The sequence below is a fragment of the Oncorhynchus mykiss genome, chromosome 18 (assembly GCF_057628025.1).
Source record: "Oncorhynchus mykiss isolate SJ-2025 chromosome 18, ASM5762802v1, whole genome shotgun sequence".
In the NCBI taxonomy this organism is placed as follows: domain Eukaryota; kingdom Metazoa; phylum Chordata; class Actinopteri; order Salmoniformes; family Salmonidae; genus Oncorhynchus; species Oncorhynchus mykiss.
The window spans coordinates 1,823,845-1,847,591 of NC_143039.1; the positions used below are offsets into that span (position 1 = coordinate 1,823,845).

Genomic DNA, 23,747 nt, shown 5'->3' on the forward strand with positions numbered 1-23,747 from the left:
CTTTAACAGCTAGAAGGCAGCAGGAAGGGATGCCTCAGAGAGACAGCATCGTTCTTTAACAGGAAGGGATCAGCAGGTAGAGAACAGCAGGTAGAGAACAGCAGGTAGAGAACAGCAGGTAGAGAACAGCAGGTAGGGTGCAGCAGGTAGAGAACAGCAGGTAGAGAACAGCAGGTAGAGAACAGCAGGTAGGGAACAGCAGGTAGAGAACAGCAGGTAGAGAACAGCAGGTAGAGAACAGCAGGTAGAGAACAGCAGGTAGAGAACAGCAGGTAGAGAACAGCAGGTAGAGAGCAGCAGGTAGGGTGCAGCAGGTAGAGAACAGCAAGTAGAGAACAGCAGGTAGGGAACAGCAGGTAGAGAACAGCAGGTAGAGAACAGCAGGTAGAGAACAGCAGGTAGAGAACAGCAGGTAGGGTGCAGCAGGTAGAGAACAGCAGGTAGAGAACAGCAGGTAGGGAACAGCAGGTAGAGAACAGCAGGTAGAGAACAGCAGGTAGAGAACAGCAGGTAGAGAGCAGCAGGTAGAGAACAGCAGGTAGGGAACAGCAGGTAGAGAACAGCAGGTAGAGAACAGCAGGTAGAGAACAGCAGGTAGAGAACAGCAGGTAGAGAACAGCAGGTAGGGAACAGCAGGTAGAGAACAGCAGGTAGAGAACAGCAGGTAGAGAACAGCAGGTAGGATGCAGCAGGTAGAGAACAGCAGGTAGAGAACAGCAGGTAGAGAACAGCAGGTAGGGAACAGCAGGTAGAGAACAGCAGGTAGAGAACAGCAGGTAGAGAACAGCAGGTAGAGAACAGCAGGTAGGGAACAGCAGGTAGAGAACAGCAGGTAGAGAACAGCAGGTAGAGAACAGCAGGTAGAAGGCAGCAGGTAGAGAACAGCAGGTGGAGAACAGCAGGTAGAGAACAGCAGGTAGAGAACAGCAGGTAGAAGGCAGCAGGTAGAGAACAGCAGGTAGAGAACAGCAGGTAGGATGCAGCAGGTAGAGAACAGCAGGTGGAGAACAGCAGGTAGAGAACAGCAGGTAGGGAACAGCAGGTAGAGAACAGCAGGTAGAGAACAGCAGGTAGAGAACAGCAGGTAGGGAACAGCAGGTAGAGAACAGCAGGTAGAGAACAGCAGGTAGAGAACAGCAGGTAGGGAACAGCAGGTAGAGAACAGCAGGTAGAGAACAGCAGGTAGAGAACAGCAGGTAGAGAACAGCAGGTAGAGAACAGCAGGTAGAGAACAGCAGGTAGAGAACAGCAGGTAGAGAGCAGCAGGTAGGGTGCAGCAGGTAGAGAACAGCAAGTAGAGAACAGCAGGTAGGGAACAGCAGGTAGAGAACAGCAGGTAGAGAACAGCAGGTAGAGAACAGCAGGTAGAGAACAGCAGGTAGAGAACAGCAGGTAGGGTGCAGCAGGTAGAGAACAGCAGGTAGAGAACAGCAGGTAGGGAACAGCAGGTAGAGAACAGCAGGTAGAGAACAGCAGGTAGAGAACAGCAGGTAGAGAGCAGCAGGTAGAGAACAGCAGGTAGGGAACAGCAGGTAGAGAACAGCAGGTAGAGAACAGCAGGTAGAGAACAGCAAGTAGAGAACAGCAGGTAGGGAACAGCAGGTAGAGAACAGCAGGTAGAGAACAGCAGGTAGAGAACAGCAGGTAGAGAACAGCAGGTAGGGTGCAGCAGGTAGAGAACAGCAGGTAGAGAACAGCAGGTAGAGAACAGCAGGTAGGGAACAGCAGGTAGAGAACAGCAGGTAGAGAACAGCAGGTAGAGAACAGCAGGTAGAGAGCAGCAGGTAGAGAACAGCAGGTAGGGAACAGCAGGTAGAGAACAGCAGGTAGAGAACAGCAGGTAGAGAACAGCAGGTAGAGAACAGCAGGTAGGGAACAGCAGGTAGAGAACAGCAGGTAGAGAACAGCAGGTAGAGAACAGCAGGTAGGATGCAGCAGGTAGAGAACAGCAGGTAGAGAACAGCAGGTAGAGAACAGCAGGTAGGGAACAGCAGGTAGAGAACAGCAGGTAGAGAACAGCAGGTAGAGAACAGCAGGTAGAGAACAGCAGGTAGGGAACAGCAGGTAGAGAACAGCAGGTAGAGAACAGCAGGTAGAGAACAGCAGGTAGAAGGCAGCAGGTAGAGAACAGCAGGTGGAGAACAGCAGGTAGAGAACAGCAGGTAGAGAACAGCAGGTAGAAGGCAGCAGGTAGAGAACAGCAGGTAGAGAACAGCAGGTAGAGAACAGCAGGTAGGATGCAGCAGGTAGAGAACAGCAGGTGGAGAACAGCAGGTAGAGAACAGCAGGTAGGGAACAGCAGGTAGAGAACAGCAGGTAGAGAACAGCAGGTAGAGAACAGCAGGTAGGGAACAGCAGGTAGAGAACAGCAGGTAGAGAACAGCAGGTAGAGAACAGCAGGTAGGATGCAGCAGGTAGAGAACAGCAGATAGAGAACAGCAGGTAGAGAACAGCAGGTAGAGAACAGCAGGTAGGGAACAGCAGGTAGAGAACAGCAGGTAGAGAACAGCAGGTAGAGAACAGCAGGTAGAGAACAGCAGGTAAAGAACAGCAGGTAGAGAACAGCAGGTAGAGAACAGCAGGTAGAGAACAGCAGGTAGAGAACAGCAGGTAGAGAACAGCAGGTAGAGAACAGCAGGTAGGATGCAGCAGGTAGAGAACAGCAGGTAGAGAACAGCAGGTAGAGATCAGCAGGTAGAGAACAGCAGGTAGAGAACAGCAGGTAGGGTGCAGCAGGTAGGATGCAGCAGGTAGAGAACAGCAGGTAGAGAACAGCAGGTAGGATGCAGCAGGTAGAATGCAGCAGGTAAACAGTGTTCTTAGTGAGGCTAACTGGCAGTGTTTGTAATGATAATGTCCCTCTCCTTGTCACAATATTTGTCAAGGTACTCTATTTCCAACTGCTAGAACTCTCACCTTAGTCTCTCTCTCCCCTTTCCCCTCTCTCTCTCTCTCTAGCCCTTCCTAGTCTTCTCTCTCTCTCTAGTCCTTCCCAGTCTTCTCTCTCTCTCTCTAGCCCTTCCCAGTCTTCTCTCTCTCTCTCTAGCCCTTCCTAGTCTTCTCTCTCTCTCTCTAGTCCTTCCTAGTCTTCTCTCTCTCTAGTCCTTCCTAGTCTTCTCTCTCTCTCTAGTCCTTCCTAGTCTTCTCTCTCTCTCTAGTCCTTCCTAGTCTTCTCTCTCTCTCTCTCTCTCTCTAGTCCTTCCCAGTCTTCTCTCTCTCTCTCTGGTCCTTCCTATTCTTCTCTCTCTCTAGTCCTTCCTCCCAGCCTTCTCTCTCTCTAGCTCTTCCTAGCCATCTCTCTCTAGTCCTTCCTAGACTTCTCTCTCTCTCTAGCCCTTTCCCAGTCTTCTATCTCTCTCTAGCCCTTCCCAGTCTTCTCTCTCTCTCTCTAGTCCTTCCTAGTCTTCTCTATCTCTCTAGTCCTTCCCAGTATTCTCTCTCTCTCTCTCTCTAGTCCTTTCCAGTCTTCTCTCTCTCTCTCTCTAGTCCTTCCTAGTCTTCTCTCTCTCTCTCTCTAGTCCTTCCTAGTCTTCTCTCTCTCTCTAGTCCTTCTTAGTCTCTCTCTCTCTCTCTAGTCCTTCCCAGTCTTCTCTCTCTCTAGTCCTTCCTAGTCTTCTCTCTCTCTCTAGTCCTTCCCAGTCTTCTCTATCTCTAGTCCTTCCTAGTCTTCTCTCTCTCTCTCTCTTCCTAGTCTTCTCTCTCTCTCTCTCTAGTCCTTCCCAGTCTTCTCTCTCTCTAGTCCTTCCTAGTCTTCTCTCTCTCTCTAGCCCTTCCTCCCAGCCTTCTCTATCTAGCCCTTCCCCCTAGCCTTCTCTCGCTCTTCCTCCCTCTAGCCCTTCCTCCCAGCCTTCTCTCTATCTAGCCCTTCCCCCTAGCCTTCTCTCGCTCTTCCTCCCTCTAGCCCTTCCTCCCAGCCGTCTCTCTCTCTAGCCCTTCCTCCCTCTAGCCCTTCCTCTCTCTAGCCCTTCCTCCCTCTAGCCCTTCCTCCCTCTAGCCCTTCCTCCCTCTAGCCCTTCCTCCCAGCCGTCTCTCTCTCTAGCCCTTCCTCCCTCTAGCCCTTCTCTCTCTCTAGCCCTTCCTCCCTCTAGCCCTTCCTCCCAGCCGTCTCTCTCTCTAGCCCTTCCTCCCTCTAGCCCTTCTCTCTCTCTAGCCCTTCCTCCCTCTAGCCCTTCTCTCTCTCTAGCCCTTCCTCCCTCTAGCCCTTCTCTCTCTCTAGCCCTTCCTCCCTCTAGCCCTTCCTCCCAGCCGTCTCTCTCTCTAGCCCTTCCTCCCTCTAGCCCTTCTCTCACCTGTTTTCTTCATTCTCTCTAATCCATGTTTCCCTCTCTCTCTGGCTGGCCCACCAGGCAGTATGCCAACAGAGGGAGAGAGGGAAGGAAAGGAGAGAGGGAGGGAGGGGGAGTAACATACCCAGTATGCCAACGGATGGAGGGAAGGAAAGGAGAAAGGGAGGGAGGGAGGGGGAGTAACATACCCAGTATGCCAACGGAGGGAGGGAAGGAAAGGAGAGAGGGAGGGAGGGGGAGAGGGAGGTGAGTACCATACCCAGTATGCCAACGGAGGGAAGGAAGGAAAGGAGAGAGGGAGGGAGGGGAGTACCATACCCAGTATGCCAACGGAGGGAGGGAAGGAAAGGAGAAAGGGAGGGAGGGAGGGGGAGTAACATACCCAGTATGCCAACGGAGGGAGGGAAGGAAAGGAGAGAGGGAGGGAGGGGGAGAGGGAGGTGAGTACCATACCCAGTATGCCAACGGAGGGAGGGAGGGAGGGAGGGGGAGAGGGAGGGGAGTACCATACCCAGTATGCCGAGGGAGGGAGGGAGGGGAGTACCATACCCAGTATGCCAACGGAGGGAGGGAAGGAAAGGAGAGAGGGAGGAGAGTAACATACCCAGTATGCCAACGGAGGGAGGGACGGAAAGGAGAAAGAGAACCATATACCAGCCCCTCACAACACACAGCCAGCCGACCTGACTCAGACTAGAGCCCACTGAGACCCGGAGCACCTAGACTAAGGACCGACGCTGTTTCCCTGGACATCCAACACACCACTCTGGAGCAACACGGTCAGATTGTTACTGCTACTACCCACAAACCCCTCACCCCTACTCCAGGACAGGACAGAGACATGAACCCCCTCCTGACCCAGGCTATCCAGACTGAGGAAGATGCTGAAACGGAGGGTAGGTAGCTAGAGCTGTCAGATCCACACCCGTACAGAACAAATGTGTCAACTGTGGGACGACTCACTATGTCAACTTTTTGTTGTTGGTTATTTCTGTACGTATCAAAAGCGTCGATAGTTGAAGTGCCCTCTTGGTAGATTGGTTGTTATTCATTCATTGATGATCACTATGAGCGGTAAGTCATGTTTATAGGGCTTCATAGACGTGTTTATAGCACTGTAATCGGGTACATTGACACACACACACACAGGATGTGAAGTGATTTAAGAGCTCTTCTCTGTCTCTCCCCTCACTAGCTTACATAACTGGTATACCAGCTGCATGTCTGTGTCAGAGAGGCCGCAAATAACCTGCCAAGTGCTAATCGACTACATAGAGGGGTTATGTTTCTGGACTGAGGGGCTAGGCTACTGGGGGGTTAGGTTACTGAGGGGCTAGGTTACTGGGGGGTTAGGTTACTGATGGGCTAGGTTACTGAGGGACTAGGTTACTGAGGGGCTAGGTTACTGGACTGGGTCAGCTAGCCGTGTAGAGGGGTTATGGTACTCTACTGAGGGGCTAGGTTACTGGACTGGGTCAGCTAGCCGTGTAGAGGGGTTATGGTACTCTACTGAGGGGCTAGGTTACTGGACTGATGCTGGGTCAGCTAGTCGTGTAGAGGGGTTATGGTTCTCTACTGAGGGGCTAGGTTACTGGACTGGGTCAGCTAGCCGTGTAGAGGGGTTATGGTACTCTACTGAGGGACTAGGTTACTGGACTGATGCTGGGTCAGCCAGTCGTGTAGAGGGGTTATGGTACTCTACTGAGGGACTAGGTTACTGGACTGATGCTGGATCAGCTAGCCGTGTAGAGGGGTTATGGTACTCTACTGAGGGACTAGGTTACTGGACTGATGCTGGATCAGCTAGCCGTGTAGAGGGGTTATGGTACTCTACTGAGGGGCTAGGTTACTGAGGGGCTAGGTTACTGGACTGATGCTGGATCAGCTAGCCGTGTAGAGGGGTTATGGTACTCTACTGAGGGGCTAGGTTACTGGACTGATGCTGGGTCAGCTAGTCGTGTAGAGGGGTTATGGTACTCTACTGAGGGGCTAGGTTACTGGACTGGGTCAGCTAGCCGTGTAGAGGGGTTATGGTACTCTACTGAGGGGCTAGGTTACTGGACTGATGCTGGGTCAGCTAGCTGTGTAGAGGGGTTATGGTACTCTACTGAGGGACTAGGTTACTGGACTGGGTCAGCTAGTCGTGTAGAGGGGTTATGGTACTCTACTGAGGGGCTAGGTTACTGGACTGATGCTGGGTCAGCTAGCCGTGTAGAGGGGTTATGGTACTCTACTGAGGGGCTAGGTTACTGGACTGATGCTGGGTCAGCTAGCCGTGTAGAGGGGTTATGGTACTCTACTGAGGGACTAGGTTACTGGACTGATGCTGGGTCAGCTAGCCATGTAGAGGGGTTAAGTTACTCTACTGAGGGGCTAGGTTACTGGACTGATGCTGGGTCAGCTAGTCGTGTAGAGGGGTTATGTTACTCTACTGAGGGGCTAGGTTACTGGACTGATGCTGGGTCAGCTAGCCGTGTAGACGGGTTATGTTACTCTACTGAGGGACTAGGTTACTGGACTGGGTCAGCTAGCCGTGTAGAGGGGTTATGTTACTCTACTGAGGGGCTAGGGCACTGGACTGGGTCAGCTAGTCGTGTAGAGGGGTTATATTACTCTACTGAGGGACTAGGTTACTGGACTGATGCTGGGTCAGCTAGCTGTGTAGAGGGGTTATGGTACTCTACTGAGGGACTAGGTTACTGGACTGATGCTGGGTCAGCTAGCCGTGTAGAGGGGTTATGTTACTCTACTGAGGGGCTAGGGCACTGGACTGGGTCAGCTAGCCGTGTAGAGGGGTTATGGTACTCTACTGAGGGACTAGGTTACTGGACTGATGCTGGGTCAGCTAGCCGTGTAGAGGGGTTATATTACTCTACTGAGGGTCTAGGTTACTGGACTGGGTCAGCTAGTCGTGTAGAGGGGTTATGGTACTCTACTGAGGGGCTAGGTTACTGGACTGATGCTGGGTCAGCTAGTCGTGTAAAGGGGTATGGTACTCTACTGAGGGACTAGGTTACTGGACTGGGTCAGCTAGCCGTGTAGAGGGGTTATGGTACTCTACTGAGGGGCTAGGTTACTGGACTGGGTCAGCTAGCCGTGTAGAGGGGTTATGGTACTCTACTGAGGGGCTAGGTTACTGGACTGATGCTGGGTCAGCTAGCCGTGTAGAGGGGTTATGGTACTCTACTGAGGGGCTAGGTTACTGGACTGATGCTGGGTCAGCTAGTTGTGTAGAGGGGTTATGGTACTCTACTGAGGGGCTAGGTTACTGGACTGGGTCAGCTAGCCGTGTAGAGGGGTTATGGTACTCTACTGAGGGACTAGGTTACTGGACTGGGTCAGCTAGCCGTGTAGAGGGGTTATGGTACTCTACTGAGGGACTAGGTTACTGGACTGGGTCAGCTAGCCGTGTAGAGGGGTTATGGTACTCTACTGAGGGGCTAGGTTACTGGACTGGGTCAGCTAGCCGTGTAGAGGGGTTATGGTACTCTACTGAGGGGCTAGGTTACTGGACTGGGTCAGCTAGCCGTGTAGAGGGGTAATGGTACTCTACTGAGAGGCTAGGTTACTGGACTGATGCTGGGTCAGCTAGCCGTGTAGAGGGGTTATGTTACTCTACTGAGGGGCTAGGTTACTGGACTGGGTCAGCTAGCCGTGTAGAGGGGTTATGTTACTCTACTGAAGGGCTAGGTTACTGGACTGGGTCAGCTAGCCGTGTAGAGGGGTTATGGTACTCTACTGAGGGGCTAGGTTACTGGACTGATGCTGGGTCAGCTAGCCGTGTAGAGGGGTTATGGTACTCTACTGAGGGGCTAGGTTACTGGACTGGGTCAGCTAGCCGTGTAGAGGGGTTATGGTACTCTACTGAGGGGCTAGGTTACTGGACTGGGTCAGCTAGTCGTGTAGAGGGGTTATGGTACTCTACTGAGGGGCTAGGTTACTGGACTGATGCTGGGTCAGCTAGCCGTGTAGAGGGGTTATGTTACTCTACTGAGGGACTAGGTTACTGGACTGGGTCAGCTAGCCGTGTAGAGGGGTTATGTTACTCTACTGAGGGGCTAGGTTACTGGACTGATGCTGGGTCAGCTAGCCGTGTAGAGGGGTTATGGTACTCTACTGAGGGACTAGGTTACTGGACTGATGCTGGGTCAGCTAGTCGTGTAGAGGGGTTATGGTACTCTACTGAGAGGCTAGGTTACTGGACTGGGTCAGCTAGTCATGTAGAGGGGTTATGTTACTCTACTGAGGGGCTAGGTTACTGGACTGATGCTGGGTCAGCTAGCCGTGTAGAGGGGTTATGTTACTCTACTGAGGGACTAGGTTACTGGACTGATGCTGGGTCAGCTAGCCGTGTAGAGGGGTTATGTTACTCTACTGAGGGACTAGGTTACTGGACTGATGCTGGGTCAGCTAGTCGTGTAGAGGGGTTATGGTACTCTACTGAGGGGCTAGGTTACTGGACTGGGTCAGCTAGCCGTGTAGAGGGGTTATGTTACTCTACTGAGGGACTAGGTTACTGGACTGGGTCAGCTAGCCGTGTAGAGGGGTTATGTTACTCTACTGAGGGGCTAGGTTACTGGACTGGGTCAGCTAGTCATGTAGAGGTGTTATGGTACTCTACTGAGGGGCTAGGTTACTGGACTGGGTCAGCTAGCCGTGTAGAGGGGTTATGTTACTCTACTGAGGGACTAGGTTACTGGACTGATGCTGGGTCAGCTAGCCGTGTAGAGGGGTTATGGTACTCTACTGAGGGGCTAGGTGACTGGACTGATGCTGGGTCAGCTAGCCGTGTAGAGGGGTTATGGTACTCTACTGAGGGGCTAAGTTACTGGACTGGGTCAGCTAGTCGTGTAGAGGGGTTATGGTACTCTACTGAGGGGCTAGGTTACTGGACTGATGCTGGGTCAGCTAGCCGTGTAGAGGGGTATGGTACTCTACTGAGGGGCTAGGTTACTGGACTGGGTCAGCTAGCCGTGTAGAGGGGTTATGGTACTCTACTGAGGGGCTAGGTTACTGGACTGGGTCAGCTAGCCGTGTAGAGGGGTTATGTTACTCTACTGAGGGGCTAGGTTACTGGACTGATGCTGGGTCAGCTAGCCGTGTAGAGGGGTTATGGTACTCTACTGAGGGGCTAGGTTACTGGACTGATGCTGGGTCAGCTAGCCGTATAGAGGGGTTATGTTACTCTACTGAGGGACTAGGTTACTGGACTGGGTCAGCTAGCCGTGTAGAGGGGTTATGTTACTCTACTGAGGGGCTAGGTTACTGGACTGGGTCAGCTAGCCGTGTAGAGGGGTTATGTTACTCTACTGAGGGACTAGGTTACTGGACTGGGTCAGCTAGCCGTGTAGAGGGGTTATGTTACTCTACTGAGGGGCTAGGTTACTGGACTGGGTCAGCTAGCCGTGTAGAGGGGTTATGTTACTCTACTGAGGGACTAGGTTACTGGACTGGGTCAGCTAGCCGTGTAGAGGGGTTATGGTACTCTACTGAGGGGCTAGGTTACTGGACTGGGTCAGCTAGCCGTGTAGAGGGGTTATGTTACTCTACTGAGGGGCTAGGTTACTGGACTGGGTCAGCTAGCCGTGTAGAGGGGTTATGTTACTCTACTGAGGGACTAGGTTACTGGACTGGGTCAGCTAGCCGTGTAGAGGGGTTATGTTACTCTACTGAGGGACTAGGTTACTGGACTGGGTCAGCTAGCCGTGTAGAGGGGTTATGTTACTCTACTGAGGGACTAGGTTACTGGACTGGGTCAGCTAGCCGTGTATTTTATTTATTTATTTATTTATTTTTTATTTCACCTTTATTTAACCAGGTAGGCTAGTTGAGAACAAGTTCTCATTTGCAACTGCGACCTGGCCAAGATAAGGCATAGCAGTGTGAACAGACAACACAGAGTTACACATGGAGTAAACAATTAACAAGTCAATAACACAGTAGAAAAAAGGGGAGTCTATATATACATTGTGTGCAAAAGGCATGAGAAGGTAGGCAAATAATTACAATTATGCAGATTAACACTGGAGTGATTATGTTACTCTACTGAGGGACTAGGTTACTGGACTGATGCTGGGTCAGCTAGCCGTGTAGAGGGGTTATGTTACTCTACTGAGGGGCTAGGTTACTGGACTGGGTCAGCTAGCCGTGTAGAGGGGTTATGGTACTCTACTGAGGGGCTAGGTTACTGGACTGGGTCAGCTAGCCGTGTAGAGGGGTTATGTTACTCTACTGAGGGGCTAGGTTACTGGACTGATGCTGGGTCAGCTAGCCGTGTAGAGGGGTTATGGTACTCTACTGAGGGGCTAGGTTACTGGACTGATGCTGGGTCAGCTAGCCGTATAGAGGGGTTATGTTACTCTACTGAGGGACTAGGTTACTGGACTGGGTCAGCTAGCCGTGTAGAGGGGTTATGTTACTCTACTGAGGGGCTAGGTTACTGGACTGGGTCAGCTAGCCGTGTAGAGGGGTTATGTTACTCTACTGAGGGACTAGGTTACTGGACTGGGTCAGCTAGCCGTGTAGAGGGGTTATGGTACTCTACTGAGGGGCTAGGTTACTGGACTGGGTCAGCTAGCCGTGTAGAGGGGTTATGTTACTCTACTGAGGGACTAGGTTACTGGACTGGGTCAGCTAGCCGTGTAGAGGGGTTATGTTACTCTACTGAGGGACTAGGTTACTGGACTGGGTCAGCTAGCCGTGTAGAGGGGTTATGGTACTCTACTGAGGGGCTAGGTTACTGGACTGGGTCAGCTAGTCGTGTAGAGGGGTTATGTTACTCTACTGAGGGACTAGGTTACTGGACTGGGTCAGCTAGCCGTATAGAGGGGTTATGGTACTCTACTGAGGGACTAGGTTACTGGACTGGGTCAGCTAGCCGTGTAGAGGGGTTATGGTACTCTACTGAGGGACTAGGTTACTGGACTGGGTCAGCTAGCCGTGTATTTTATTTATTTATTTATTTATTTTTTATTTCACCTTTATTTAACCAGGTAGGCTAGTTGAGAACAAGTTCTCATTTGCAACTGCGACCTGGCCAAGATAAGGCATAGCAGTGTGAACAGACAACACAGAGTTACACATGGAGTAAACAATTAACAAGTCAATAACACAGTAGAAAAAAGGGGAGTCTATATATACATTGTGTGCAAAAGGCATGAGAAGGTAGGCAAATAATTACAATTATGCAGATTAACACTGGAGTGATTATGTTACTCTACTGAGGGACTAGGTTACTGGACTGATGCTGGGTCAGCTAGCCGTGTAGAGGGGTTATGTTACTCTACTGAGGGGCTAGGTTACTGGACTGGGTCAGCTAGCCGTGTAGAGGGGTTATGGTACTCTACTGAGGGGCTAGGTTACTGGACTGGGTCAGCTAGCCGTGTAGAGGGGTTATGTTACTCTACTGAGGGGCTAGGTTACTGGACTGATGCTGGGTCAGCTAGCCGTGTAGAGGGGTTATGGTACTCTACTGAGGGGCTAGGTTACTGGACTGATGCTGGGTCAGCTAGCCGTATAGAGGGGTTATGTTACTCTACTGAGGGACTAGGTTACTGGACTGGGTCAGCTAGCCGTGTAGAGGGGTTATGTTACTCTACTGAGGGGCTAGGTTACTGGACTGGGTCAGCTAGCCGTGTAGAGGGGTTATGTTACTCTACTGAGGGACTAGGTTACTGGACTGGGTCAGCTAGCCGTGTAGAGGGGTTATGTTACTCTACTGAGGGGCTAGGTTACTGGACTGGGTCAGCTAGCCGTGTAGAGGGGTTATGTTACTCTACTGAGGGACTAGGTTACTGGACTGGGTCAGCTAGCCGTGTAGAGGGGTTATGGTACTCTACTGAGGGGCTAGGTTACTGGACTGGGTCAGCTAGCCGTGTAGAGGGGTTATGTTACTCTACTGAGGGACTAGGTTACTGGACTGGGTCAGCTAGTCGTGTAGAGGGGTTATGTTACTCTACTGAGGGGCTAGGTTACTGGAATGGGTCAGCTAGCCGTGTAGAGGGGTTATGTTACTCTACTGAGGGGCTAGGTTACTGGACTGGGTCAGCTAGCCATGTAGAGGGGTTATGTTACTCTACTGAGGGGCTAGGTTACTGGACTGATGCTGGGTCAGCTAGTCGTGTAGAGGGGTTATGGTACTCTACTGAGTACTCTACTCTACTCTACCATCAGATCAAGATCAAGGAGTCACATGACCTCTACGGCGCTGTGATGTGGCCCTCGGTACAACACGCGCCTTCTGCCCACCTTCATCATCCTCACTAACACTACCCTACCGCTCACCTTCATCATCCTCACTAACACTACCCTTCCGCTCACCTTCATCATCCTCACTAACACTACCCTACCGCTCACCTTCATCATCCTCACTAACACTACCGCTCACCTTCATCATCCTCACTAACACTACCCTTATGGTCACCTTCATCATCCTCACTAACACTACCCTTATGGTAACCTTCATCATCCTCACTAACACTACCGCTCACCTTCATCATCCTCACTAACACTACCCTACCGCTCACCTTCATCATCCTCACTAACACTACCCTTATGGTCACCTTCATCATCCTCACTAACACTACCCATACGCTTACCTTCTTCATCCTCACTAACACTACCGCTCACCTTCGTCATCCTCACTAACACTACCCTTCCGCTCACCTTCATCATCCTCACTAACACTACCCTTATGGTCACCTTCATCATCCTCACTAACACTACCCTTATGGTCACCTTCATCATCCTCACTAACACTACCCTTATGGTCACCTTCATCATCCTCACTAACACTACCGCTCACCTTCATCATCCTCACTAACACTACCCTACCGCTCACCTTCATCATCCTCACTAACACTACCCTTATGGTCATCTTCATCATCCTCACTAACACTACCCTTATGGTCACCTTCATCATCCTCACTAACACTACCGCTCACCTTCATCATCCTCACTAACACTACCCATACGCTTACCTTCTTCATCCTCACTAACACTACCGCTCACCTTCGTCATCCTCACTAACACTACCCTTCCGCTCACCTTCATCATCCTCACTAACACTACCCTTATGGTCATCTTCATCATCCTCACTAACACTACCCTTATGGTCACCTTCATCATCCTCACTAACACTACCGCTCACCTTCATCATCCTCACTAACACTACTCATACGCTTACCTTCTTCATCCTCACTAACACTACCGCTCACCTTCGTCATCCTCACTAACACTACCCTTCCGCTCACCTTCGTCATCCTCACTAACACTACCCTTATGGTCACCTTCATCATCCTCACTAACACTACCCTTATGGTCACCTTCATCATCCTCACTAACACTACCCTTCTGCTCACCTTCATCATCCTCACTAACACTACCCTTATGGTCACCTTCATCATCTTCACTAACACTACCCTACCGCTCACCTTCATCATCCTCACTAACACTACCCTTATGGTCACCTTCATCATCCTCACTAACACTACCCTACCGCTCACCTTCATCATCCTCACTAACACTACCCTACCGCTCACCTTCATCATCCTCACTAACACTACCCTTATGGTCACCTTCATCATCCTCACTAACACTACCCATACGCTTACCTTCTTCATCCTCACTAACACTACCCTTATGGTCACCTTCATCATCCTCACTAACACTACCCTTCTGCTCACCTTCTTCATCCTCACTAACACTACCCTTCTGCTCACCTTCATCATCCTCACTAACACTACCCTACCGCTCACCTTCATCATCCTCACTAACACTACCCTTACACTAATCTTCATCACCCTCACGAACACTACCCTACCGCCCACCTTCATCATCCTCACTAACACTACCGCTCACCTTCATCATCCTCACTAACACTACCCTTCCGCTCACCTTCATCATCCTCACTAACACTACCCTACCGCTCAACTTCATCATCCTCACTAACACTACCCTACCGCTCACCTTCATCATCCTCACTAACACTACCCTACCGCTCACCTTCATCACCCTCACTAACGCTACCCTTATGGTCACCTTCATCATCCTCACTAACACTACCCTTATGGTCACCTTCATCATCCTCACTAACACTACCGCTCACCTTCATCATCCTCACTAACACTACCCTTATGGTCACCTTCATCATCCTCACTAACACTACCGCTCACCTTCATCATCCTCACTAACACTACCCTTATGGTCACCTTCATCATCCTCACTAACACTACCCTTATGGTCACCTTCATCATCCTCACTAACACTACCCTACCGCTCACCTTCATCATCTTCACTAACACTACCCTACCGCTCACCTTCATCATCCTCACTAACACTACCCTACCGCTCACCTTCATCATCCTCACTAACACTACCCTTACACTAATCTTCATCACCCTCACTAACACTACCCTACCGCTCACCTTCATCATCCTCACTAACACTACCCTTACACTAATCTTCATCACCCTCACTAACACTACCCTACCGCCCACCTTCATCATCCTCACTAACACTACCCTTATGGTCACCTTCATCATCCTCACTAACACTATCCTTATGGTCACCTTCATCATCCTCACTAACACTACCCTACCGCTCACCTTCATCATCTTCACTAACACTACCCTACCGCTCACCTTCATCATCCTCACTAACACTACCCTACCGCTCACTTTCATCATCCTCACTAACACTACCCTACCGCTCACCTTCATCATCCTCACTAACACTACCCTTACACTAATCTTCATCACAATCATTACTTTTAAATTCCACTTTTTTCCTCACCAGGTACATTTTCATCCATCAACTTCATTTTTATAATGTCCTGTTAGTTCACATTGCATTGTGTTTATTTCCCATCAGGCCATAGTGCTGTGTTACTTCCTGGATACGCACCGTGACACGTACAACCTGCTGGACAAGAACGTCATCGAGCTGGGCGCCGGGACCGGTCTGGTCTCCATAGTTACAAGCCTTCTAGGTGAGACAATCTTGTATTTACAAAGTCGCACGGGTGGTCCCAGACACCCTCCTTGTACCACTGAGCTGTCCTGGGGGTCCCAGACACCATCCTCGTATCACTGAGCTGTCCTGGGGGGCCCCAGACACCCTCCTCGTATCACTGAGCTGTCCTGGGGGGCCCAAGACACCCTCCTCGTGTCACTGAGCTGTCCTGGGGGGTCCCAGACACCCTCCTCGTATCACTGAGCTGTCCTGGGGGGCCCCAGACACCCTCCTCGTATCACTGAGCTGTCCTGGGGGGTCCCAGACACCCTCCTCGTATCACTGAGCTGTCCTGGGGGGCCCCAGACACCCTCCTCGTATCACTGAGCTGTCCTGGGGGGTCCCAGACACCCTCCTCATATCACTGAGCTGTCCTGGGGGGTCCCAGACACCCTCCTCGTATCACTGAGCTGTCCTGGGGGGTCCCAGACACCCTCCTCGTATCACTGAGCTGTTCTGGGGGGTCCCAGACACCCTCCTCGTATCACTGAGCTGTCCTGGGGGGTCCCAGACACCCTCCTCGTATCACTGAGCTGTCCTGGGGGTCCCAGACACCCTCCTCGTATCACTGAGCTGTCCTGGGGGTCCCTAGACACCCTCCTCGTATCACTGAGCTGTCCTGGGGGTCCCAGACACCCTCCTCGTATCACTGAGCTGTCCTCGGGGGCCCAAGACACCCTCCTCGTATCACTGAGCTGTCCTGGGGGGCCCAAGACACCCTCCTCGTATCACTGAGCTGTCCTGGGGGGTCCCAGACACCCTCCTCGTATCACTGAGCTGTCCTGGGGGGCCCCAGACACCCTCCTCGTATCACTGAGCTGTCCTGGGGGGCCCCAGACACCCTCCTCGTATCACTGAGCTGTCCTGGGGGGCCCCATACACCCTCCTCGTATCACTGAGCTGTCCTGGGGGGCCCCAGACACCCTCCTCGTATCACTGAGCTGTCCTGGGGGGCCCCAGACACCCTCCTCGTATCACTGAGCTGTCCTGGGGGGCCCCAGACACCCTCTTCGTTAGTGTGTTTTTTTTGTTTTAGTTTTTCGGGCCAATCAATCAATCAATCAATCAATCAATCAATCAAATGTATTTATAAAGCCCTTCGTACATCAGCTGATATCTCAAAGTGCTGTAACAGAAACCCAGCCTAAAACCCCAAACAGCAAGCAATGCAGGTGTAGAAGCACAGTGGCTAGGAAAAACTCCTTTCAAAGGCCAGAATCTAGGAAGAAACCTAGAGAGGAACCAGGCTATGTGGGGTGGCCAGTCCTCTTCTGCCTGTGCCGGGTGGAGATTATAATAGATCATGGCCAAGATGTTCAAATGTTCATAGATGACCAGCAGGGTCAAATAATAATAATCACAGTGGTTGTCGAGGGTGCAGCAGGTCAGTACCTCAGGAGTAAATGTCAGTTGGCTTTTCATAGCCGATCATTGAGAGGATCTCTACTGCTCCTGCTGTCTCTAGAGAGTTGAAAACAGCAGGTCTGGGACAGGTAGCACATCCGGTCACGCCGCCCTCTTCAGAGGACAGACATCTCCTTCCTGTTTGGTAACTGGTGTTTGTTTGTGTTTATTTCCTAGGTGCCAAGGTGACGTCCACAGACCTGCCGGAGGTGCTGAGTAACCTGCAGTATAACGTACTGCGTAACACCAGGGGTTCCTGTAGACACGCTCCTCATGTCGCTGAGCTGTCCTGGGGGAAGGAGCTGGAACAACGCTTCCCTCAGGCTGCCTGTCACTACGACTACGTGTTCGCTGCCGATGTGGTGTACTGCCACCCCTACCTGGCGGAACTCTTGGACACCTTCGATCACCTGTGTCAGGACGGGACGGAGATCCTCTGGGCCATGAGGTTCCGTCTGGACAGAGAGAACCAGTTCGTAGAACGGTTCCAGACCAGGTTCCATCTGGATGAACTGTACGATCTGCCCAGTCTCAGTATCAAACTGTACCGAGCATCGAGGAAGGAGATGGGGAGGAAGACACGGTCTGGAGAGGCAGCTTAATACTACCATGCTCAACGGAAGCAGTCTGAGACACTGCAGGGGGATGGAGAGATGGGGATGTGAATGTGTGTTCTTTGATTGAATCCCAGACACACACTCGAGAAGTGCATTACACTTAACTCTTGAAGGTAATTTACCCTTGATCCGACATCCACAGCATTTCGGGGGAAATTGTAGTGTCATGGCCCAGAAAATAATTTATTGGAGCCCTTTTATGTTTTGTTGTAGCTGTCCACTTTACGGAGGTTACTGTCCTCTTTACGGAGGCTACTGTCCTCTTTACAGAGGCTACTGTCCTCTTTACAGAGGCTACTGTCCTCTTTACAGAGGCTACTGTCCTCTTTACAGAGGCTACTGTCCTCTTTGCGGAGGTTACTGTTCTCTTTACAGAGGCTACTGTCCTCTTTACAGAGGCTACTGTCCTCTTTGCGGAGGTTACTGTTCTCTTTACAGAGGCTACTGTCCTCTTTACAGAGGCGACTGTCCTCTTTGCGGAGGTTACTATTCTCTTTACAGAGGCTACTTTCCTCTTTACAGAGGCTACTGTCCTCTTTGCGGAGGTTACTGTTCTCTTTACAGAGGCTACTGTCCTCTTTACAGAGGCTACTGTTCTCTTTACAGAGGCTACTGTTCTCTTTACAGAGGTTACTGTTCTCTTTACGGAGTCTACTGTCCTCTTTACGGAGGCTACTGTTCTCTTTGCGGAGGTTACTGTTCTCTTTACAGAGGCTACTGTTCTCTTTACAGAGGTTACTGTTCTCTTTAAGGAGGTTACTGTCCTCTTTACGGAGGTTACTTTCCTCTTTATGGAGGTTACTGTCCTCTTTACGTTGGTTACTGTCCTCTTTACAGAGAGACCTTTCCTCTTTACGGAGGTTACTGTCCTCTTTACGGAGGTTACTGTCCTCTTTACGGAGGTTACAGTCCTCTTTACTGAGGTTACTGTCCTCTTTACGGAGAGACCTTTCCTCTTTACTGAGGTTACTGTCCTCTTTACGGAGTTTACTGCCCTCTTTACGGAGTTTATTGTCCTCGTTACGGAGGTTACATGAACTCTCCTTCCCTTCATGTCTGGGCCTTGAACTCTCCTTCCCTTCATGTCTGGGCCTTGAACTCTCCTTCCCTTCATGTCTGGGCAATGAACTCCCCTTCATATCTGGGTCTTTAACTCTCCTTCCCTTCATATCTGGGCCTTGAACTCTCCTTCCCTTCATGTCTGGGCCTTGAACTCTCCTTCCCTTCATATATGGGTCTTGAACTCTCCTCTTCATGTCTGGGTCTTGAACTCTCCTTCCCTTCATGTCTGGGCCTTGAACTCTCCTTCTCTTCATATCTGAGCCTTGAACTCTCCTTCTCTTCATATCTGGTCCTTGAACTCTCCTCTCTTCATATCTGGTCCTTGAACTTTCCTCTCTTCATATCTGGTCCTTGAAATCTCCTCTCTTCATATCTGGTCCTTGAACTCTCCTCTCTTCATGTATGAGCCTTGAACTCTCATTCCCTCCATGTCTGGGCCTTGAACTCTCCTCTCTTCATGTTTGGGTCTTGAACTCTCCTTCTCTTCACATCTGGGCAGATCAGTATATTATTGTTTTCTCTGTTATTCAGTTGTATCTCTGATTGAAGATGTATAGTGTCTGCTTCACCTGATGTGTTGCTGTACATAACAAGAACCTGCTTCACCTAATGTGTTGCTGTACATAACAAGAACCTGCTTCACCTGATGTGTTGCTGTACATAACAAGACCTGCTTCACCTGTTGTGTTGCTGTACATAACAAGACCTGCTTCACCTGTTGTGTTGCTGTACATAACAAGACCTGCTTCACCTGTTGTGTTGCTATAATAATAATTATAAACACCTCTGGTCTGTAAATAGTTCTGAGAAATAAAGTACATTATAAACACCTCTGGTCTGTAAATACAGTACATTATAAACACCTCTGGTCTGTAAATACAGTACATTATAAACGCCTCTGGTCTGTAAATACAGTACATTATAAACACCTCTGGTCTGTAAATACAGTACATTATAAACACCTCTGGTCTGTAAATACAGTACATTATAAACACCTCTGGTCTGTAAATACAGTACATTATAAACACCTCTGGTCTGTAAATACAGTACATTATAAACACCTCTGGTCTGTAAATACAGTACATTATAAACGCCTCTGGTCTGTAAATACAGTACATTATAAACACCTCTGGTCTGTAAATACAGTACATTATAAACACCTCTGGTCTGTAAATACAGTACATTATAAACACCTCTGGTCTGTAAATACAGTACATTATAAACACCTCTGGTCTGTAAATACAGTACATTATAAACACCTCTGGTCTGTAAATACAGTACATTATAAACGCCTCTGGTCTGTAAATACAGTACATTATAAACACCTCTGGTCTGTAAATACAGTACATTATAAACACCTCTGGTCTGTAAATACAGTACATTATAAACACCTCTGGTCTGTAAATACAGTACATTATAAACACCTCTGGTCTGTAAATACAGTACATTATAAACACCTCTGGTCTGTAAATCGTTCTGGATAAGAAGTGGTTTTATCTGTCAGTCTGCTGAAGAGAAAAGGATTTGGGTCAGAGAGGGGTTGAGGTGAGACGGTCCACCCATCAGCACGACCCGTCTGCCCTTTAGGTCTCAGAGGGAGATCCATGGAGACTCTCATTTCCCACCCGGAGACATCTTAAGACATACCTCATCCTCTCTGTCTCCAATGTGGTGAGATGGGATTCCGTGATATCTTCTTGGCTGGGGATACCAACCCCCCCCCCCCATACTTCCCACTGAGCCAATAACACTACAACACCAGACCCCCTACCACAACTAAACATACCCCCCCCCATAACACTACAACACCAGACCCCCTACCACAACTAAACATACCCCCCCCCCCCATAACACTACAACACCAGACCCCCTACCACAACTAAACATAGCCCCCCCATAACACTACAACACCAGACCCCCCCCCCCCATAACACTACAACACCAGACCCCCTACCACAACTAAACATACCCCCCCCATAACACTACAACACCAGACCCCCTACCACAACTAAACATACCCCCCCCATAACACTACAACACCAGACCCCCTACCACAACTAAACATACCCCCCCCATAACACTACAACACCAGACCCCCTACCACAACTAAACATACCCCCCCCCCCCCCCATAACACTACAACACCAGGCCCCCTACCACAACTAAACATACCCCCCCCATAACACTACAACACCAGACCCCCTACCACAACTAAACATACCCCCCCCATAACACTACAACACCAGACCCCCTACCACAACTAAACATACCCCCCCCATAACACTACAACACCAGACCCCTACCACAACTAAACATACCCCCCCCCCATAACACTACAACACCAGACCCCCTACCACAACTAAACATACCCCCCCCCCCCCATAACACTACAACACCAGGCCCCCTACCACAACTAAACATACCCCCCCCCCCCCATAACACTACAACACCAGGCCCCCTACCACAACTAAACATACCCCCCCCCCCATAACACTACAACACCAGACCCCCTACCACAACTAAACATACCCCCCACCCCCCCATAACACTACAACACCAGACCCCCTACCACAACTAAACATACCCCCCCCCCATAACACTACAACACCAGACCCCCTACCACAACTAAACATACCCCCCCCCCCCCCCCCATAACACTACAACACCAGACCCCCTACCACAACTAAACATACCCCCCACCCCCCATAACACTACAACACCAGACCCCCTACCACAACTAAACATACCCCCCCCATAACACTACAACACCAGACCCCCTACCACAACTAAACATACCCCCCCCCCCCCCATAACACTACAACACCAGACCCCCTACCACAACTAAACATACCCCCCCCCCCCATAACACTACAACACCAGACCCCCTACCACAACTAAACATACCCCCCCCCCATAACACTACAACACCAGACCCCCTACCACAACTAAACATACCCCCCCCATAACACTACAACACCAGACCCCCTACCACAACTAAACATACCCCCCCCCCCCCCCCCCCATAACACTACAACACCAGACCCCCTACCACAACTAAACATACCCCCCCCCCATAACACTACAACACCAGACCCCCTACCACAACTAAACATACCCCCCCCCCCCATAACACTACAACACCAGACCCCCTACCACAACTAAACATACCCCCCCCCCCCCATAACACTACAACACCAGACCCCCTACCACAACTAAACATACCACCCCCCCCCATAACACTACAACACCAGACCCCCTACCACAACTAAACATACCCCCCCCATAACACTACAACACCAGACCCCCTACCACAACTAAACATACCCCCCCCCCCATAACACTACAACACCAGACCCCCTACCACAACTAAACATACCCCCCCCCCATAACACTACAACACCAGACCCCCTACCACAACTAAACATACCCCCCCCCATAACACTACAACACCAGACCCCCTACAACAACTAAACATACCCCCCCCATAACACTACAACACCAGATCCCCCCCCCCCCCCCCCCCCATAACACTACAATGGAGGTTGGTCACAGTACAACAATACCACAACAACATACTGGAATGGGGGTTGCCTCCAAGCTGCCATTTGAATCAGTTCCCCCGGCAACCTCTGCCCTCTATGATAGGTTAAATCTAGAAATGGCTTGCTATTGGTTACCAAGTCAAAATAATTATAAAAGGTCACAGTACAACAATACCACAACAGAATCAGACACTGACATCACTCCCTCTCTCTGTGGACCAGCCATTTCCTTTGGCCCTGTCCCCCTCATCAGACCCCTCATACCGAGCTATGTAGGGCAGAGGCAGGGGCATACCAAGGACCTCTGACAAAAGGGTTTCAGGCTGGATTAGATTTGGTTTTAACGGTCATATCAGAAACCCGAGAGCTGGCGTATTCAGGTCAAATTCTCTTAGCCAGGCCAAACGCTGACGAAATCAAAACAGTTTTTAATGGGAGGTCAGAGTTACAAATCCCCCCTGATGACCTGTCTTGGGGTCTGCCCGGGGTCTGACATATGAGATTGCACTGCAGAAAGCCATATTCTGTTACCCCTGTCCTCTGGTGGATCTATGAGGGTATAGCAGCTAGTAGACAGCCCTATTCTATTACCCCTGTCCTCTGGTGGATCTATGAGGGTAGATCAGCTAGCAGAAAGCCCTATTCTGTTACCCCTGTCCTCTGGTGGATCTATGAGGGTAGAGCAGCTAGCAGACAGCCCTATTCTGTTACCCCTGTCCTCTGGTGGATCTATGAGGGTAGAGCAGCTAGTAGACAGCCCTATTCTGTTACCCCTGTCCTCTGGTGGATCTATGAGGGTAGAGCAGCTAGTAGACAGCCCTATTCTGTTACCCCTGTCCTTTGGTGGAGCTATGGAGTCCAGGTTCAGTTGCCGCCGGCCGCGACCGGGAGACCCATTGGGCGGTGCACAATTGGCCCAGCGTCGTCCGGGTCAGGGGAGGGTTTGTCCGGCAGGGATGTCCTCGTCCCATTGCTCACTAGCGACTCTTGTGGTGGGCCGGGCGCAGCGCACACTGAGACAATCGCCAGGTGTACGGCGTTTCCTCCGACACATTGGTGCTGTTGACTTCCGGGTTAAGTGGGCAATGTGTCAAGAAGCAGTGCGGTTGGGGCATGTTTCAGAGGACTGTAACTACCAATTAATTGGGGAGAAAAAGGGGTAAATATATATATACTGATTTGACTCTGTCATTTGTTGGCGATATCCAATATGTATTGATAGGAGAAGGACGATGGCCAAGTAAAGTTGACCAAGTGGATTCCTCAAGCTTGGCATCAGTCAAACTTGAGACAGTGGTATTTTGGTGATCCAAGCAAACCCGGGAACCAGAGAACTCCCTGTTTTTAATTAGGCCTCATTTCTAAGTGTCCCTACAAGGAGACTAAATCAGACCCAGAGGTTAAGACTGTTACTAAACCTGCTCCAGATATACCAGAGTCAAGCCAACACAGGTCACCACTCAGGTCAGATATTACAGCCACATACACTGAGTGAACAAAACATTAAGAACACCTGCTACAGATATACCAGAGTCAAGACAACACAGGTCACCACTCAGGTCAGATATTACAGCCACATACACTGAACACCTGCTACAGATATACCAGAGTCAAGACAACACAGGTCACCACTCAGGTCAGATATTACAGCCACATACACTGAGTGAACAAAACATTAAGAACACCTGCTACAGATATACCAGAGTCAAGACAACACAGGTCACCACTCAGGTCAGATATTACAGCCACATACACTGAACACCTGCTACAGATATACCAGAGTCAAGACAACACAGGTCACCACTCAGGTCAGATATTACAGCCAC

At 50.4% G+C, this 23,747-nt stretch overlaps 1 protein-coding gene across 1 annotated transcript; it reads left to right on the forward strand.

The window, feature by feature from the left end:
• The first annotated feature begins 12,456 nt into the window (after nucleotides 1-12,456).
• Nucleotides 12,457-17,545, forward strand: LOC110518236 (protein-lysine methyltransferase METTL21E). Its single transcript, XM_036972377.2, has 3 exons — nucleotides 12,457-12,509; nucleotides 15,156-15,273; nucleotides 16,878-17,545. Exons 1-3 carry the CDS (start codon nucleotides 12,498-12,500, stop codon nucleotides 17,300-17,302), a joined length of 555 nt encoding a protein of 184 aa, XP_036828272.2. The 5' UTR covers nucleotides 12,457-12,497; the 3' UTR covers nucleotides 17,303-17,545.
• Nucleotides 17,546-23,747: the final 6,202 nt, after the last annotated feature.

Bases quoted from the DNA above. Each gene is read 5' to 3' on its own strand.
- LOC110518236 (XM_036972377.2), top strand. The intron at 15,274-16,877 runs GTGAGACAATCT...TTTATTTCCTAG, and splicing joins CATAGTTACAAGCCTTCTAG to GTGCCAAGGTGACGTCCACA.